Source organism: Thamnophis elegans, chromosome 5, assembly GCF_009769535.1.
Source record: "Thamnophis elegans isolate rThaEle1 chromosome 5, rThaEle1.pri, whole genome shotgun sequence".
Lineage (NCBI taxonomy): Eukaryota > Metazoa > Chordata > Lepidosauria > Squamata > Colubridae > Thamnophis > Thamnophis elegans.
In genome coordinates this window covers 54,419,889-54,434,793 of record NC_045545.1, presented here as the reverse complement: position 1 = coordinate 54,434,793, position 14,905 = coordinate 54,419,889, and the positions used below count along the sequence as shown (strand labels likewise).

General features: G+C 39.2%; 1 protein-coding gene across 1 annotated transcript in view; it reads right to left on the bottom strand.

Annotated features, from left to right (window-relative positions):
* Nucleotides 1–14,905, bottom strand: part of CDK18 (cyclin dependent kinase 18) — a 95,365-nt gene that overhangs the window by 11,418 nt on the left and 69,042 nt on the right. The window contains exons 3-8 of the mRNA XM_032218893.1: nt 7,199–7,338; nt 6,216–6,341; nt 4,402–4,458; nt 3,341–3,455; nt 2,977–3,071; nt 206–268 (exon numbers count right to left, since the gene is read on the bottom strand). Of these exons, the coding sequence (XP_032074784.1) occupies nt 206–268; nt 2,977–3,071; nt 3,341–3,455; nt 4,402–4,458; nt 6,216–6,341; nt 7,199–7,338 (596 nt within the window). The remainder of the gene's footprint in view (nt 1–205; nt 269–2,976; nt 3,072–3,340; nt 3,456–4,401; nt 4,459–6,215; nt 6,342–7,198; nt 7,339–14,905) is intronic.

Sequence of the window (14,905 nt, the reverse complement as noted above, 5' to 3'; positions counted from 1 at the left end):
AGTTTGTTTTTAGGAAACACAGATTTCTGAACCAGATGCCTTCCAGATATGCTAATGACCAAGTGTTGGGAATTATGGAAAGAATAATCCAATATATTTCCAGGACATTAAATAGAGAAAGCATGCACAATTCTCTCATATGTTTATTTTCCAAGAGAAGCCTTTGCAAAGGCCAATCTTTCTATCCATCTATCTGTCTACTCACCTTCACATTGTACATGCTCATCAGATTCCCACAGTTATCTAGGTACTGTTTCAGGTCGCTGTCCTGCAAAGATAAGCATATCCTGAGGGTATAACTTGCTATGAGGAATGAGATGCCCACAATTTCTTCAGTATTAGAAAATCAAATGATGTTTCCCAGGACTTCAGAAGAACAAGATATGTTTACAATTAATTATTACCTCCAACAAAACATAGATTATATTAAGGCTTATTATACAACTCTGAACAATGCAATCTTTTCAGATATTTTTGCATCGTGTAAAATGAATATGCAGGCACAAGTAACTGTTACAGGAGATACAAAGCTAGCAAACATACGCAATACAGATGCTATTTAAATGTTTCCTGATAAGCACATCTGTTTCAGAAAATTCAAGTTTTCCCAAATGTTTTGGGTTTTTTTATAAAAGGTTTTTTATTTTTCAACATACAAACATTTCATCTTAAACAGTGTGTCATCTGGATACAAATATCTCTGCACAACAGCTCTACAAATCATTCACATAAATATTAATTCTCTAATCTCAAAACCTAATCTTAAAACCTCCACCCCAACAACCCAAACTAGGCATGCAGGCCCCTTACTTTTCTCAACTTCCTCCAGATCCACTACTACAGACCTTAAATGCAAACTACTTAGCGCAAGAAGCCTCACAAACAAAATGCCTGAAATCCTCCTTTTACTAAAATTGTAGTATATTAAGCAATTGAACATTATTAACCTATTCATTTTCCTCTTAACAAAATTTTTTTCCCAACCCTAAACCATATTTTGCTAGTGCTAAGAAAATGTCATTTCTTTCTGCTTTCTCTTATGAACACATAATTTGCAATTACTATTTAGGGCAACTCTATTCACCTTTTCTAAAAGGCTTGGCAAATGCAATAGGACTGAGTATATACTACAGTTGCAAGAAAAAGTATGTGAACCCCTTGGGATTATGTGGAGTTTTGCATGAATTGGTCATAAAATGTGCTCTGAACTTCATCTAAGTCACAATAATAGAAAAACATAGTCTGCTGAATATAATACATTAGATGTTGCCATGGTTTAATTGAACATAACATGTAAACATTCACAGTGCAGGGAGGAAAAAGTATGTGAACCATTGGACTTAATAACTGGTTGACCCTCCTTTGGTAGCAATAACCTCAACCAAATGTTTCCTGTAGTTGCAGATCAGACCTGCACAACGATCAGGAGTAATTTTGGACCACTCCTCTTCACAAAACTGTTCCAGTGTAGCAATATTCTTGGGATGTCTGGTGTGAATTGCTCTCTTAAGGTCATGCCACAGCATTTCAATCGGGTTGAGATCAGGACTCTGCCTGGGTCACTCCAGAAGGCATATTCTGTGCTGTTGAAGCCATTTTTTTTGTTGAATTACTTGTATGTTTTGGGTCATTGTCCTGTTGCATCACCCATCCTCTGCGGAGCTTCAGTTGGCAGACAGATGGTTGTACGTTTTCCTGCAAAATGTCTTGATAAACCCTGGAATTCATTGTCCTATCAATAACAACAACCAGTCCAGGCCCTGAGGCAGCAAAGCAGCCCCAAACCATGATGCTCCTTCTGCCATGTTTTAATGTGGGGATGAGGTTTTGATGTTGGTGTGCTGTGCCTTTTTTTCTCCAGACATAGTGTTGTGTGTTTTTCCCAAACAACTCAATTTTGGTTTCATCTGTCCACAGTATATTTTGCCAGTAGTGCTGTGGAACATCCAGGTGCTTTTTTGCAAACTTCAAATGTGCTGCAATATTTTTTTGGGACAGCAATGGTTTCCTCCGTGGTGTCCTCCCATGTACTCCATTCTTGTTTAATGTTTTCCTTATTGTAGATATGTCAACAAAAATGTTAGCATGTGCCAGAGATTTCTGTAGGTCTTTAGCTGACACTCTAGGATTCTTCTTTACCTCATGAAGTATTCTGTGCTGTGCTCTTGCAGTCATTTTTACAGGACAATCACGCCTAGGGAGAGTAGCAACAGTGCTAAACTTTCTCTATTTGTAGACAGTCTGTCTTACCGTGGACACATAAACATCAAGGCTTTTGGAGATACTTTTGTAACCCTTTCCAGCTTCATGCAAGTCATCAATTCTTGATTGTAGGTCATCTGAGAGCTCTTTTCTGCAAGGCATGGTTCACATTAGACAGTGCTTCTTGCAACCAGTAAACCCAAAACAGGTGTGTTTTTTTAAAGGGCAGGACAGCTGTCAGCAACACATCCAATATCATCACACTGATTTGAGTCAAGGTTGGCTTACTCCTGGCTCCAATTAGCTCTTGGAGAAGTCATTAGGCTAGGGGCTCACATACATTTTCCTCCCTGCACTGTGAATGTTTACATGTTATGTTCAATTAAACCATGGCAACATCTAATGTTTGTGTAGTATTATTTTCAGCAGACTGTGTTTTTCTATTGTTGTGACTTAGATGAAGTTCAGAGCACATTTTATGCCCAATTCATGCAAAACTCCACGCAATCCCAAGGGATTCACATACTTTTTCTTGCAACTGTATGACTGAGTAAACAAAATTGCTATCTGTGCTACCTGGAGTACAATTAAACAATGTCTGAGAACAATAAGTGAACATTCTCCAGAGAACATTTTCTAATGGATGCTATTGATTAAAAGAAAACCAAGAACCTCATTATCACTCAGAACGTTACTGATGTACTCCAGGCAAGCTATCATGCAAGGTGCCTTAGCCAGGTATTCTTTCTCTTAGAATGAGATCTGTAGACTTACCAGATATTCAAAAACAAGAGTGAGGGAGCATTTTGTGTGAATGATATCGTGGAGAGTCACAATGTTGGCATGCTTTAGATTCTTCAGTAAGGAAACTGTAAGACAAAGCATAGCCATATCAATCACACATCATCTGAAGGAGCTGTGAGTTGGAATCACAGGCTCATCCAGACAGATCGGTTGGACTACCAGTTACATAATTCCCAGGAAACTTGAGGACAAAGTATGGGACATGTAAACTAAGGCACCTGGAAGAACAATGTTAGTGAAAATTGACAACATATGAATTCTTAGGAATGGATCTAGAAAAATAGTTGGTATATATTGCTAACAGGGGTCTGGAAACCCCAAGCCTGCATCTTACCTTCCCGTATAGCAGTGCAAGGTGCCCCTTCTTCATGTTCCAACCTGATCTCCTTCAGCGCTACGAGATTCTTGGTGAGTTTGCTGCGTCCTTTAAATACAGTAGCATAAGTGCCCTGGGAAACAAAAGTAGCAAAAAATGCAATATATTTTACATCTTTCTCTTTCTCATTCTGGGCCTCCTTAACTTAATTCACTCCTTAAACTTTTAAAAATTTGGATTAAAAAAAATTCTCCATTGTCACCATTTGCCAAACAAATTCCACAGAAAGGCTGGATCTACTTTATTATTGTTGGATTCCCCCCCCCCCCCCACATTTAAAAAAAAAATTTGGTCAACTCAAAGTGGCGAACATATCTAATACTCCTTCCTGTCTTATTTTCCCACAACAAAGATCCTGTGAAGTAGGATGGGCTGAGAGGAAGTGACTGGCCCAAGTTCACTCAGCCATCTTTCTTTTTTAAAGGGGGCCTAGAACTCACAGGTTCCTAGTTTCTAGACCAGACCACAAAACCAATTTTGCTATTTTTTTCGTCCTGTCCATTCTAATATAGAAAGTACACTTAATTTAGGAAGCATACTCTGAATGGACACGATGAGTGGCAGAGGTCAAAATCTTTGTGTCATCTGGTGATAAGCATGCCATGTGAACTGCAACTTGGACTCTAAAAGGAATAAATGCCAAAAGGCATGAATAAAAGGAAAAATATGTTATATAAAATATAAAGGAATGGATGTAATAAATTCTAATGATATGCTCTAAGGCCGGGGTCTCCAACTTTAGCCACTTGAAGACTAGTGGACTTCAATTCCCAGAATTCCTCAGCCAGCAAAGCTGGTGACCCCTGCTCTAAGGCCCAACAGTATTTTTTTTAGTGCACATAAATCCTATAGTGTTTAAATTCAGCTCAGAATTAGAGAGATTTTAAATATTTGAGCTCCTATATTTCAAATGCCAGTCTCCCAAAGCAGATTGGAAAAGTGAAAATTATCACAAAAATACAATAGGAGCTTGAAAAAGATGATGCATGGGACTGATCGTTCTTTGAGATTATTCTTACCTCTCCCAACTTTTCCAGTTTAACGTAGGTTTCCATTTTGCCAAACCCAATGTCTGACTACCGTAAAAAAAAAAAGGGAGAGAAGTATCAGTACAAAATGCAATATTAAGAAACTCACAACACAAGTCAACACATATCTATTAAGAAGTCTAGCCCATTGGACTGATTTCCAGGAGAAGCTTACCCACATAACCATTCTGTAACAATATATTGCTTAAAATGAATTCTCTGGGAAATAAATGAAGGCAGGTCCTTGAACGTGCAGCTCAGCATCAGTTATCATGCAGAGTCACCAGTCAATTGCTGGTAAGAACCAGTTCTTTGACTTTCAAGAATCTTGCTTCTTTTCCACTGCGGAGCTTAAAACAAGACTGCTCACATTCTTGTATTTACTTGGGGTGTTTTGCAGCAAGCAATATTTCTCATATTTACTTCTCAAATGGTCTTTGGTCAGCACATGCATCAATTAAAAGTGAGGATTGTGTGGGTGATTCTCTCCTTTGCTTTTGAAATATAAACATATTGATCCAGGAGTCAAGGCAACCAGACTAATTCGCCAGATATTCCCCATACCCTTTGTGTGGCACTAGAAGGCACAAATGGCTTTGCCCATTCACAGATTCTATTCCCATAGAATATTATAATGCTTGAAAAATAAACATTATCCACTGGGTTTAGGTTGAATTTTATTCAGCAAATATGGTGTATGTTTGCAAAACAATATATAGCAGTCAGGGGTGGGTTCTGGCAGTCACTACTGGTGGTTCGCTTGTGTGTGCGTCATGGGCTTCGCACACATGTGCAGTACAATAAAAATTGTTCTGCGCATGCACAGTAGCAGAAAACAAGATGGTGGTGCCTATAGCGCCACCCGGACAACAGGTTTGGGGACGTGGCACGTCTGGGTTGCTGCCAGTTCCAGCAACCTAGGCTGCCAAATCACTACCGGTTCGGCTGAACTGGTCCGAACTGCTAGGAACTCACCAGTGATAGCAGTAATGAAGATGAGATATGGATAAATCCTTCCAGGCTACTAAAAGGTTTTCTATGTGGAAGCATTAAAGATGCTTGGTTCATATTTCCCATTTTACTATTCAACAGCAGGTGGTGGTAAAGACACACTTTTTAAATAACAACAACAATAACAACAACAAGATTTTAAGAAGTATCTCATTCTCAATTCAATAAAAAAAGTGTTACTAGCTGGATTAGAACTAGAATTTTTCATCTCTTGGTGAAACTGATACTCTATTTCAGGCAGTTTTTGTTTAGCAACCACAATTGGAACTGGCAACTTGATCATTAAGTGAAATGTTCACTAAGAAACTGTGACTGTGTTTCTGTCCTTCAGCCTTCCTTGGCTTTACAAACCTGCAAAGATCATAAATTCAAGGGCTGATTGCAAAGTTACTTTTTCATCATTGTCATTACTATGAATGATAGTTAAATGAGTCAGTTGCACATAAGAACTACCTGTATCAGAAAGGAAAACTATTAACATCATTATCCTACATTACTGTGAAAACATTTAAACCTTTTTTGTTAAGCTGAAACTGTAAGAATTGAGAGAAACTCTAAGCCAAGGGTGTTAAATTTGCGGCCTTTGGGTCAGATGCATCATACACTGGCCACCCAGTTTAGCAAAGGGGAAAAAGTCATGATATGTCACCAGGGCGATGTGAGTTTGACCCCCTTGCTCTAAGCAAATCTCTAGCCAGTGTTTGCAGTGATGATGTACCATCTGATGACATTACAACCGAAACGCAAAACTCTGGGCCAAACTGTGAAACCTCTTAAGAGTTCTTGAGACTCACCAGTGATGCCCGCCGTGACGTCCTGCTGAGAGGCTTAGAAATCTCTGGATTTTCCATTTCTAGTTTTTGGAGGAATTCTGGGGGCAGGTTAATATCCATGGGCAGAGAGAGACGCTTGCTGACATCCTGGGAAGAAAAATAACACATCACACCAGGGGTAGGTTGCTGCCGGTGTTACTGTCGGTTCAGTGCACGCACGCTTTGCTTGTACGCACACTCTATAGCAATAGCAGTTAGACTTATATACCGCTTCATAGGGCTTTCAGCCCTCTCTAAGCGGTTTACAGAGTCAGCATATCGCCCCCCACAGTCTGGGTCCTCATTTCACCTACCTCGGAAGGATGGAAGGCTGAGTTAACCTTGAGGTGGTGAGATTAGAACCGCTGAACTGCAGATAACAGTCAGCTGTAGTGGCCTTCAGTATTGCACCCTAACCACTGTGCCACCTCGGCTCTGCAGGCATTCGCAGTTGTCTGTAAATAGGTCTGTGCATGCGCAGAACATTAAAAACGCCAAAAAAAACCATGCTGCAGCGACCGGGGAACCAGTTCAGAGCTGTGGCCAGCCTGGATTGCTGGTGGTTCTACGACCCAGGCAAACATTCTGCTACCGGTTCGCCCAAACCAGTGCGAACTGGTAGCAACCCACCTCTGCATCACACATATGATAAGATCTTCCAAACTGGATAGTGGGATCCAACTACGAAATGATACAATACAGCTTTAATAAATCCCAGGTTAAATCTAGCATTAGCTATTGTGAGAGCAGCTTCTAGACTTGAACATATACACAATTATTATCTAACAAAATATACCTCAGGTTAAGAGAAAACTAGATAGGCCACTGATATTTGAGGTCAGCTCCCTTCGGTGTCAAGCTTGCGAGTTTATCTTGCTATGTTTAAAGGGAGGAGCCATCTCCCAGAACTCCATCAGCATCATTTCTGCCACTGGGCAAAGCTTGTCTATTAGTTTGTGGGTTACCTCCATAGAAAAGCGGCGCTGGTTGCCATTTCGATAATGCACAGAAGTCGGGGACCGACCTTCCAAAGGTGAGGCAGAACTGGGCTGCATTCGGATATCCCTATTCAGGTGAGTTAGATGTAAATGTCCTTGTGCCATATCTGATCAGAAAGGAAGAATAAATAGCAATTTACTAGGTGACCATAGAGACTGGCAATACCAGGGACAGTGTGTGGCTGACATAAATGCAAAGCAACCGAGAGCAAGTTTAAAAATTTAAATCAGCAGGTAAAGTATATATCATAAAGGAGAGACAAACAAACAAAATCCCCCAACTTTGTTTAAAAACCCTTAGAGGCCAAACAACATTACACATTATACAAAATGTTCCGCATTTGCAAACCTCTATCTCAATTTGATTTTGGCATATGTGCACATGTCTGTATGCTCACATGTATACATACAATTAGAATATTAAACTGTCATTTTGAAAGTGAAGATCCCAATTTCTGACTGCAATCCTTCGGTGCTCTTGGTACACAGATGACTTAGTCTCTGGAGAAAAATACTGTGGAAGTATTTTACATCCCTCGGGGTGTGTGTTCTGTTAAGATATAGCCTGTTGTGCCGTACTGCCGTACTGGCTTCTATTGTACAGCGCAGTGGAGTCACCATGGTAACGGCTTCACAATACTCCACAAGGGGGCTCCCTCTGATAAGGGGGAAAATCCAACATTAGAAATTACATTTGGTTTGGACATTTTCTCTCTATAAATAAATACCCGGGCAACACTGCGTTATTGGCTAGTATGCTATATAAATGTCTTCATGGTTTCGGGTAGTTTGGAACTGCTTTAACTGTGGGGATTATGTACAAAGAAAAAGTACATTCATATCCCCTATTTCAGTATTTAGGGGGGTGTTTTTGAGAATCAGATATCAGAGATCCCATGTGAAACACAATGAAATTGCCTAAGGTTCATGATGTAAAGGACAGGCAGGGATCATTCCATACTGAATCCCGGCCTTTTCTCTAGGAGAAGATGGAAAAGCCACCTGTAAATTAATGTAGCAATTTCCAAGCTGCTGAGACAACCATCCCATATCCAAACTTTTCAATTCTAGCTGAGGACCTGAGTCAAATAGGATCGTTGTCATGTAATTTGTTAAAATGTAAGGGATTAAATTAAATATTAGCTGTGCATACTTCAATAACTTCTCTGCTTGTCATTAGAACAGCCCCCTTTTCAGACTTCTGCTGCTTTAAGTGACTTGAATGACTATTTCCTTATATTTGTGAGAGGTTCAAAGGTTTTTTTTCAAATGGTTTTTCAAGTGTATGCACTGGTTCCATATCTACCTCTTCACTTGATAACTGGTTATGGCATTGAGGAAAAAAAAATGAGCGTCTCTGAGAAATATAAGTGATCTCTTGAGAAAGTAGTTCTGAAGTGTTGTTGAGCCACAAATGTAAAATGAGATCTGAAAGAAAGGAGCCTTCCATGTGTAACTACTTCTCCACGGTTCACAGTTTGATGGCTGTTGTTAGGAGACGGGAGATCCAAAGGGGAGTTCAGCAAAACTCCTCATCTTTTTACTGAAGGACTCCATTAAATAAAATCTTCAGAATTGGCAGAGGCATTTCTATGAAAAGTATTCAACTAAAAGAAGGTTTCATAATTATAACTCTCCTAACAGAGCTGTACCACTTGCTTATTCCAAACCCTTCTTCAAGATAGTATCAGACTCTTTTACAACGGACAGAAAAGATAAATGCAGGTGTACACAATTTGGTGCAGGATCTACTACAGAGGCGGTATTCAACCGAATCACCTGAACTGGTAGCGGAAATCGAGGGTGACTCCGCCCACCCATGCCCGGCTCTATGGCATCCCATTTAGACCATTTTTTTTCAACAAAAGCGCATGCGTGGAAGGATTACATATGTGAACCGGTAGCGAAGGTAAGTGTATACCACCCCTGATCTACTTCTAAAGGATCTCTGAGAGATGATTATTCACCCACTGAAGAACTAAGGCTGGATTTACTTCCTTTTAGTTTAAACCAAGGCTCTCCAAATTTGGCAACTGTAAGATTTGTGCACTTTAACTCCTGAATTCCCCAGCCAGCATGGAGTCTACAAGTATTAAAGTTTGGACACGCCTAGTTTAAAGCATTGATTCTGGTTCTGCTCTCTTGCACAGAATATAGCCACCCCCTCTTCAAGGTGAGAATCCTTCAAATATTAAAAGATTGCAATCACATCTCCCATCATCCATCTCTTTTGTACATTAAACGTATTCTGATCTTTTAACTTTTGCTCATATATTTTGGTTTATAGATCCCTTTGTCAGGCCTGCAGTCATATTCCTTTTAGGATCTTTGGCCTGCCACACTCTCTCTCTCTTTCTTTACTATGCTGTTTCATTAGTGGGGAATTGGGACGAGATAGGAGTAGAATGTGTTTGTTTTCAAAATAAAAAAATCCTTTCTAGAAATCAAGATCATTCTTTCTCTCTGCCCCTCTACATCTGACCCAAACTAGATGGATGGAAATGCCAATGTGGCAGAGGAAGATTGGACCAAGTGATGGACTTGTAGGTGTGGGGACAAGTTCATGAACTTTCAACAGGGTGGAAACCCAGGAAGCCTTCAGATTTGGGTTTCCACAGATGTACCAACATGTCTGTCTTATTAAATTGGAACTTTGATGAAAGTAATGTCTTGAACTCTGATTTAATTCTGGTTGATATTTGGAATGCTGACATCCTTATTATCTTGGTAACATATTTATATAAGCTCTTTGCATAGATATATAATGCTATTAATGGTGGGAAAATGATCAGAAAACAAAAACAAAACCCCTAATTTTTCTAGATATTTTTAAAGAAAGATTTCAAATACAGGTTAAAATTTCTTTTTAAAAATCAAATAAGCCACCCAGACTCTTATGCAGCTGGGTAGCCATTAAATTGAGTAAATGAATGGATGCCAACCTAGCAGACAAACAGTTCTTTAGTCTAATCCAGCACAGTGCTTTTTATAATTTTATGCTTCGTGTGAAATGTTTTTACTTAATCCAGTATATAATTTGATTGTACAAATCTACTTTAATAATTTTAGTGCAGGTGAAAAAGTATTTACGTGTAAACACTAATTTAAACAACAGGCAACTGAAAAGTATCAGTAGAGAACCAAAGGAGGGCTGGTGAAGGTCTCAGCTGAGTAAAGTATACATCTGTAACTCTTGTTTTTTACACAAAGATGGAAGAAAAACACGGGGTGGTGGTGGTATTATCCTTTGTGCTTGTTTTTTTTCTTAGAATTACTTCTTGCCTTTCCTTCAAGACTTCAAGGGTTTACAAGGGATCTTCCTTCATTTTATTTCCATGTCAGCAGCACTGTGATAGTGCTGGGTGGAGAAACCAAGGTAGCTCAGGTACTTTTCATGGTCCCCTGGTTGAGGCTGAATTAGAACCTGGGTCTCCTAAGTCCTACCTAGGCCAATACCTTAAACATTACATCATATGCACTCATTATACTGCTCTTGCTCTTCTGCCCAAAGGATGTGACTTTGTCAGAACTCTAGTAAGAAGCAGAAAAGGTTCAGATAAAAAAGTAATAATAGTACAGGTAGTTTTTCGTTGGCAACCACTTGTTTAGTAATTATCAGAAGTTGTGATGGAGTGGAATGAATGGTACTTGCTTAACAACCCATGATTTTTGTCCAACAATGGCCAAAATTGGACAATGGTCATGTGATGTCCATTTTATGACTGCATTGCTTAGTGATGGAAATTCCTGTCCCAATCACCAACATTATGTGAGGACCACCTGTATCATGCAAACTCCTGAAACAGTAAATAAATGCAGAATGGAAATGCTGCGATGAGCATGAAGTGGAATGCACATGATATCCTGAAGCAGGAAGGCCATTGATTTATGTTCTATGAAATAAATATTTGGCTCAGCTGAACAGAAATGAGCTCAAGAGCTGAAATGAATTCTTGTGGGCAAATCTTATTTGTTTCATGTTGTGCAAAAGCATCATAGCAATAGTTCCTAGGGAAAAAAAAAGATTTTTCTGGAGTACATGTTTGCATTAAAGTAGTCCCAAGAAATGTCATTAGTGGCAAAAATATACATTACTTGTACTAGTTTTCCCAACTGCAGTATTTATAAATACATTCTTGGGATCCAGGGTCTTAAATTCTAGGCCATTTCTAAGAAATATCAAAGCATTGGTCCATTGTTCTTAAAATATACTGGAAGATGTTTTCCAGAATTTTGTAACAGAAATATTTTTGAGTCCCCTACCTGGAGATGCCAAGGACTGAATATTGTTTTTTAAAAAAACAAATATGGCTCTTTATGCACGGCTTTGGAGGGTTTAGTGCACAATTATCTGATTCATTCAAAGAATGGGGAGATAAAGTCCAGAATTGTATTCCTTGTTCACCTATGACTTTTTCTACTCCTTCTTCATGAAGGAGGAAAAGATGAAATAAGTGCACAAAATGTAGATTATGGTAACAATACTAGAAACCATTTTGAGTAGCCACTGAATGTTGGCCTATCAAGTCCTCTTAGCTTCAAATGATGACAGTGTGATTTTAATACTAATGTAAGAGTTGACTTTCCAAGTCTTCTTGGAATGTTCTTCTTTGTCTGAAATGGTATAGGGCAGTGATGGTGAACCTTTTAGACACCGACTGCCCAAACTCCATGGCCCTGCATGCCCAAACTGTATGTCCGCATGCGCAGACATGCACACATGCACAGCAGAGACCTGAAGATCAGTTGGCCAGTGGCAGCGCAGCGAGAAATAAGATCTTTTTCTTCTGTTTCATCATTTGCAGGGAAGCAGAAGCTCATGAAAGAAACACCATGGAGAACTTACCTAGAGCAATGGCGTGCATGCCAGCACAGAGGGCTCTGGGTGCCACTTCTGGCACACATGCCACAGGTTAGCCATCCCAGGTATACGGCTTCCTGCCTGAGCAGGGGGTTGGACTAGAAGACCTCCAAGGTACCTGGAAACCCTGTTATTCTGTTATATTGTTAATTACAGTTTTTAATGTGATGAATACAGCCAACCATACTTTTACATTTTCCCTCTCTCTAATGGTTCTGTTTGATTTTTCCATTGCCATACTGTTTTAGACAGCAAAGTGCTGCCACTTCCATTTTTATCTGAAACTTTTATGAAAAGAGAATTCCAGTTACATTGATTTCTTTGAAGGATATCAACTTCTAAAATTTATTTATTTATTAGCCTTGTTTGTCTAGAAGTAACCTAGGATGGGCACAAGAACAATGCTGTCTATGTACTGACAATACAATATTAGTTTAAGAAGTGCATCATAAAGTCAACAGATTAAATGAGAGGGGGGAAAAACTGCTGGATCAAAAAAACACGTTTGAACTCAGCTCTAAATAAAGTTTCTCTCTCTCCATCCCCCCTCCCAATTCCTACAGCTGCCTTTGGCTCTGCCTGCTTTATTTATCACGGAAATGTAAGGCATAGTATGAAAAGGCCAAATATCAGCATGTGGATTTCTAAGCAAACAAAAATGCAATGTTTAATTTGTCTAAAACATGCCCCCCTCCTAGGCTTGGCTTGCGGCTTACAATTCCACCAGCTGAGAGTTACCTCCCATGGCAAGCATGATTTTCAATCTACAACTTGGAGAGTTGTCCAAATTCTAATAAATCTGCAACTATTGCATAGCTTAAAACAATAGTCTGCCTTGATTAACTCATCTCATAAGACTAAAAAAAATCTGCAAACTAACTTAAAAGTAACTTGTTCTCCTATGTTGGTTTGCTCCATCTATTTGAAGAAGCAAAACCATTCCTGAAATGTTCGATGTAAGAACAGCATACAGAAAATATATAATCTGCATTTTAGAATGACAAATTTGGGGAAGCCATTTCAGCCATAATCTAAAAACTGATGAGTTTCTAGATTCCATGGATGTATGAGGGGCAGGCAGAGCAGTGAAAAGGTTAATACCGGCATCAGATGTGTGGCACAGAGTTTCTACTAGTATGCAAAAACAAAGGGAAAAATCCTGTTGACCTAGGTTTCCTGAATATAGTGTATGTCTCAGGAATGTATTGCAACAGATTCAGAACAAAATCTGAATACACATATATGGTCAAAACCTAGAAGGCAATTGATCTGGAGGAATTGTATATCTAGCTGTCTTATGAAGTAGTACAGGTAGCCCTTATTTAATGACTGCAATTTTTTCTATCTCTTTGCACTTCCCTTTTTCTTTACTTTTAATATTTTTATTAGTTTGTATTAGTATGTTATCTTTGCATCTGGAATCTTGAATAAAATTACTTTAAAAAGGAGAGAGAGAGAAAAAGTGAGACATCACATGACAGCAACTTATAGTTTCACCACCAGCTTCTCCACTGACTACTTGTCCAGAACCTGGCAGTGAAATTTGCAAAAGGCAATCATGTGACCAGGGGACTCAGTGAATGTCATAAATGCATGCCAGTTGCAAAGCTCCCAAATGGCAATCATGTGACTGTAAGGACATTGCGACAGTGAGGATCAGTCGTAAGCCTATTTTTTTTTGCTTCACTTTAAACAGTTGGTGAACGAGGCAGTTGACAAGGGAGGACTATCTGAATAAACAAGAAAGGAGAGAGTACAGAATAAGAGAAACAACATTATCTTCTGCTAAAATCCATAGATGATGTAACAAACTTGGGATGTGTTTGCATCTTAACCATTTTGGCCAAAGGATTAAGTGGACTTGAAGGCAGCCGCTGGGAGTACATTGCAGAGACCTGTTCCATTCTGTTTCACTTTTAATGTGAACCACAGAAGGCCTATGACTCAGCGTATAATGAGGGCACATAAGGTATCAAAGTAAATTAAAAGGGAAATCACAAACATTCCTTTGCCTTTGATGAGCCTCCCTCTTTTATCAATATATTTAAATACTGCCTCTGCAAAAAGTGAGCTTTGATCTCCTGGGGAACTAGGCCAGAGACTCCTTGCTTTGCTTGAATCAGAAGTCTTAATTACTTGGTTAAGCATTAACATTTCTGCTCAATTCTAAAGATGAAACGCCACAAAAATATCCTTTAAATATGGCCTATTCAATTTTCTACCCATTTCTGCTTGTACTCCGAAAAGCGGACCCTGCACTTGTGGAAATACGCTAGGAAGAAGAAGAAGATGACTTCTTGTTCTCCAATAACTTTATCAATGAGAAAATTTGAACTGATAGCAATATCTTCCTTTATGGCTCATCTGCAGAGAACAGAGGGTGGGACGAGGGACAAAAACAAAGAGAGGCCTAAACAATCTTTACAACTTGTCCAAGTTGATTCTGAGATTTTACAGAAAAGAGATTGCTGTTCCAGTCGTCAAATTGCTGTTCCGGTCGCCAAGCTTTGTTTTATGGATCTCAAAGTTCTCTAACTGTGTGTGAATCATGAGCAGCCAGATGACAAGTAGCTTTTCCATATGGAATTAAGACAGCAGAAGGTCCATTGAAAGGAAAAATCGAAGGCATAGCTTTCATAAATGATTGGCAATTCTGGAAAAAAACCCTACATCACCAGAATTACACCAGCAGGCTGTGCCAAATCCAAGGTGACACTGCCTGGAACTCCTTGTGCCCAGTCAGAAAATTATTTGATTTTCCTTTTGTATGTTCTCAGCTTTTTCTGTGCACATTATCTTAGTCAAATGAGATT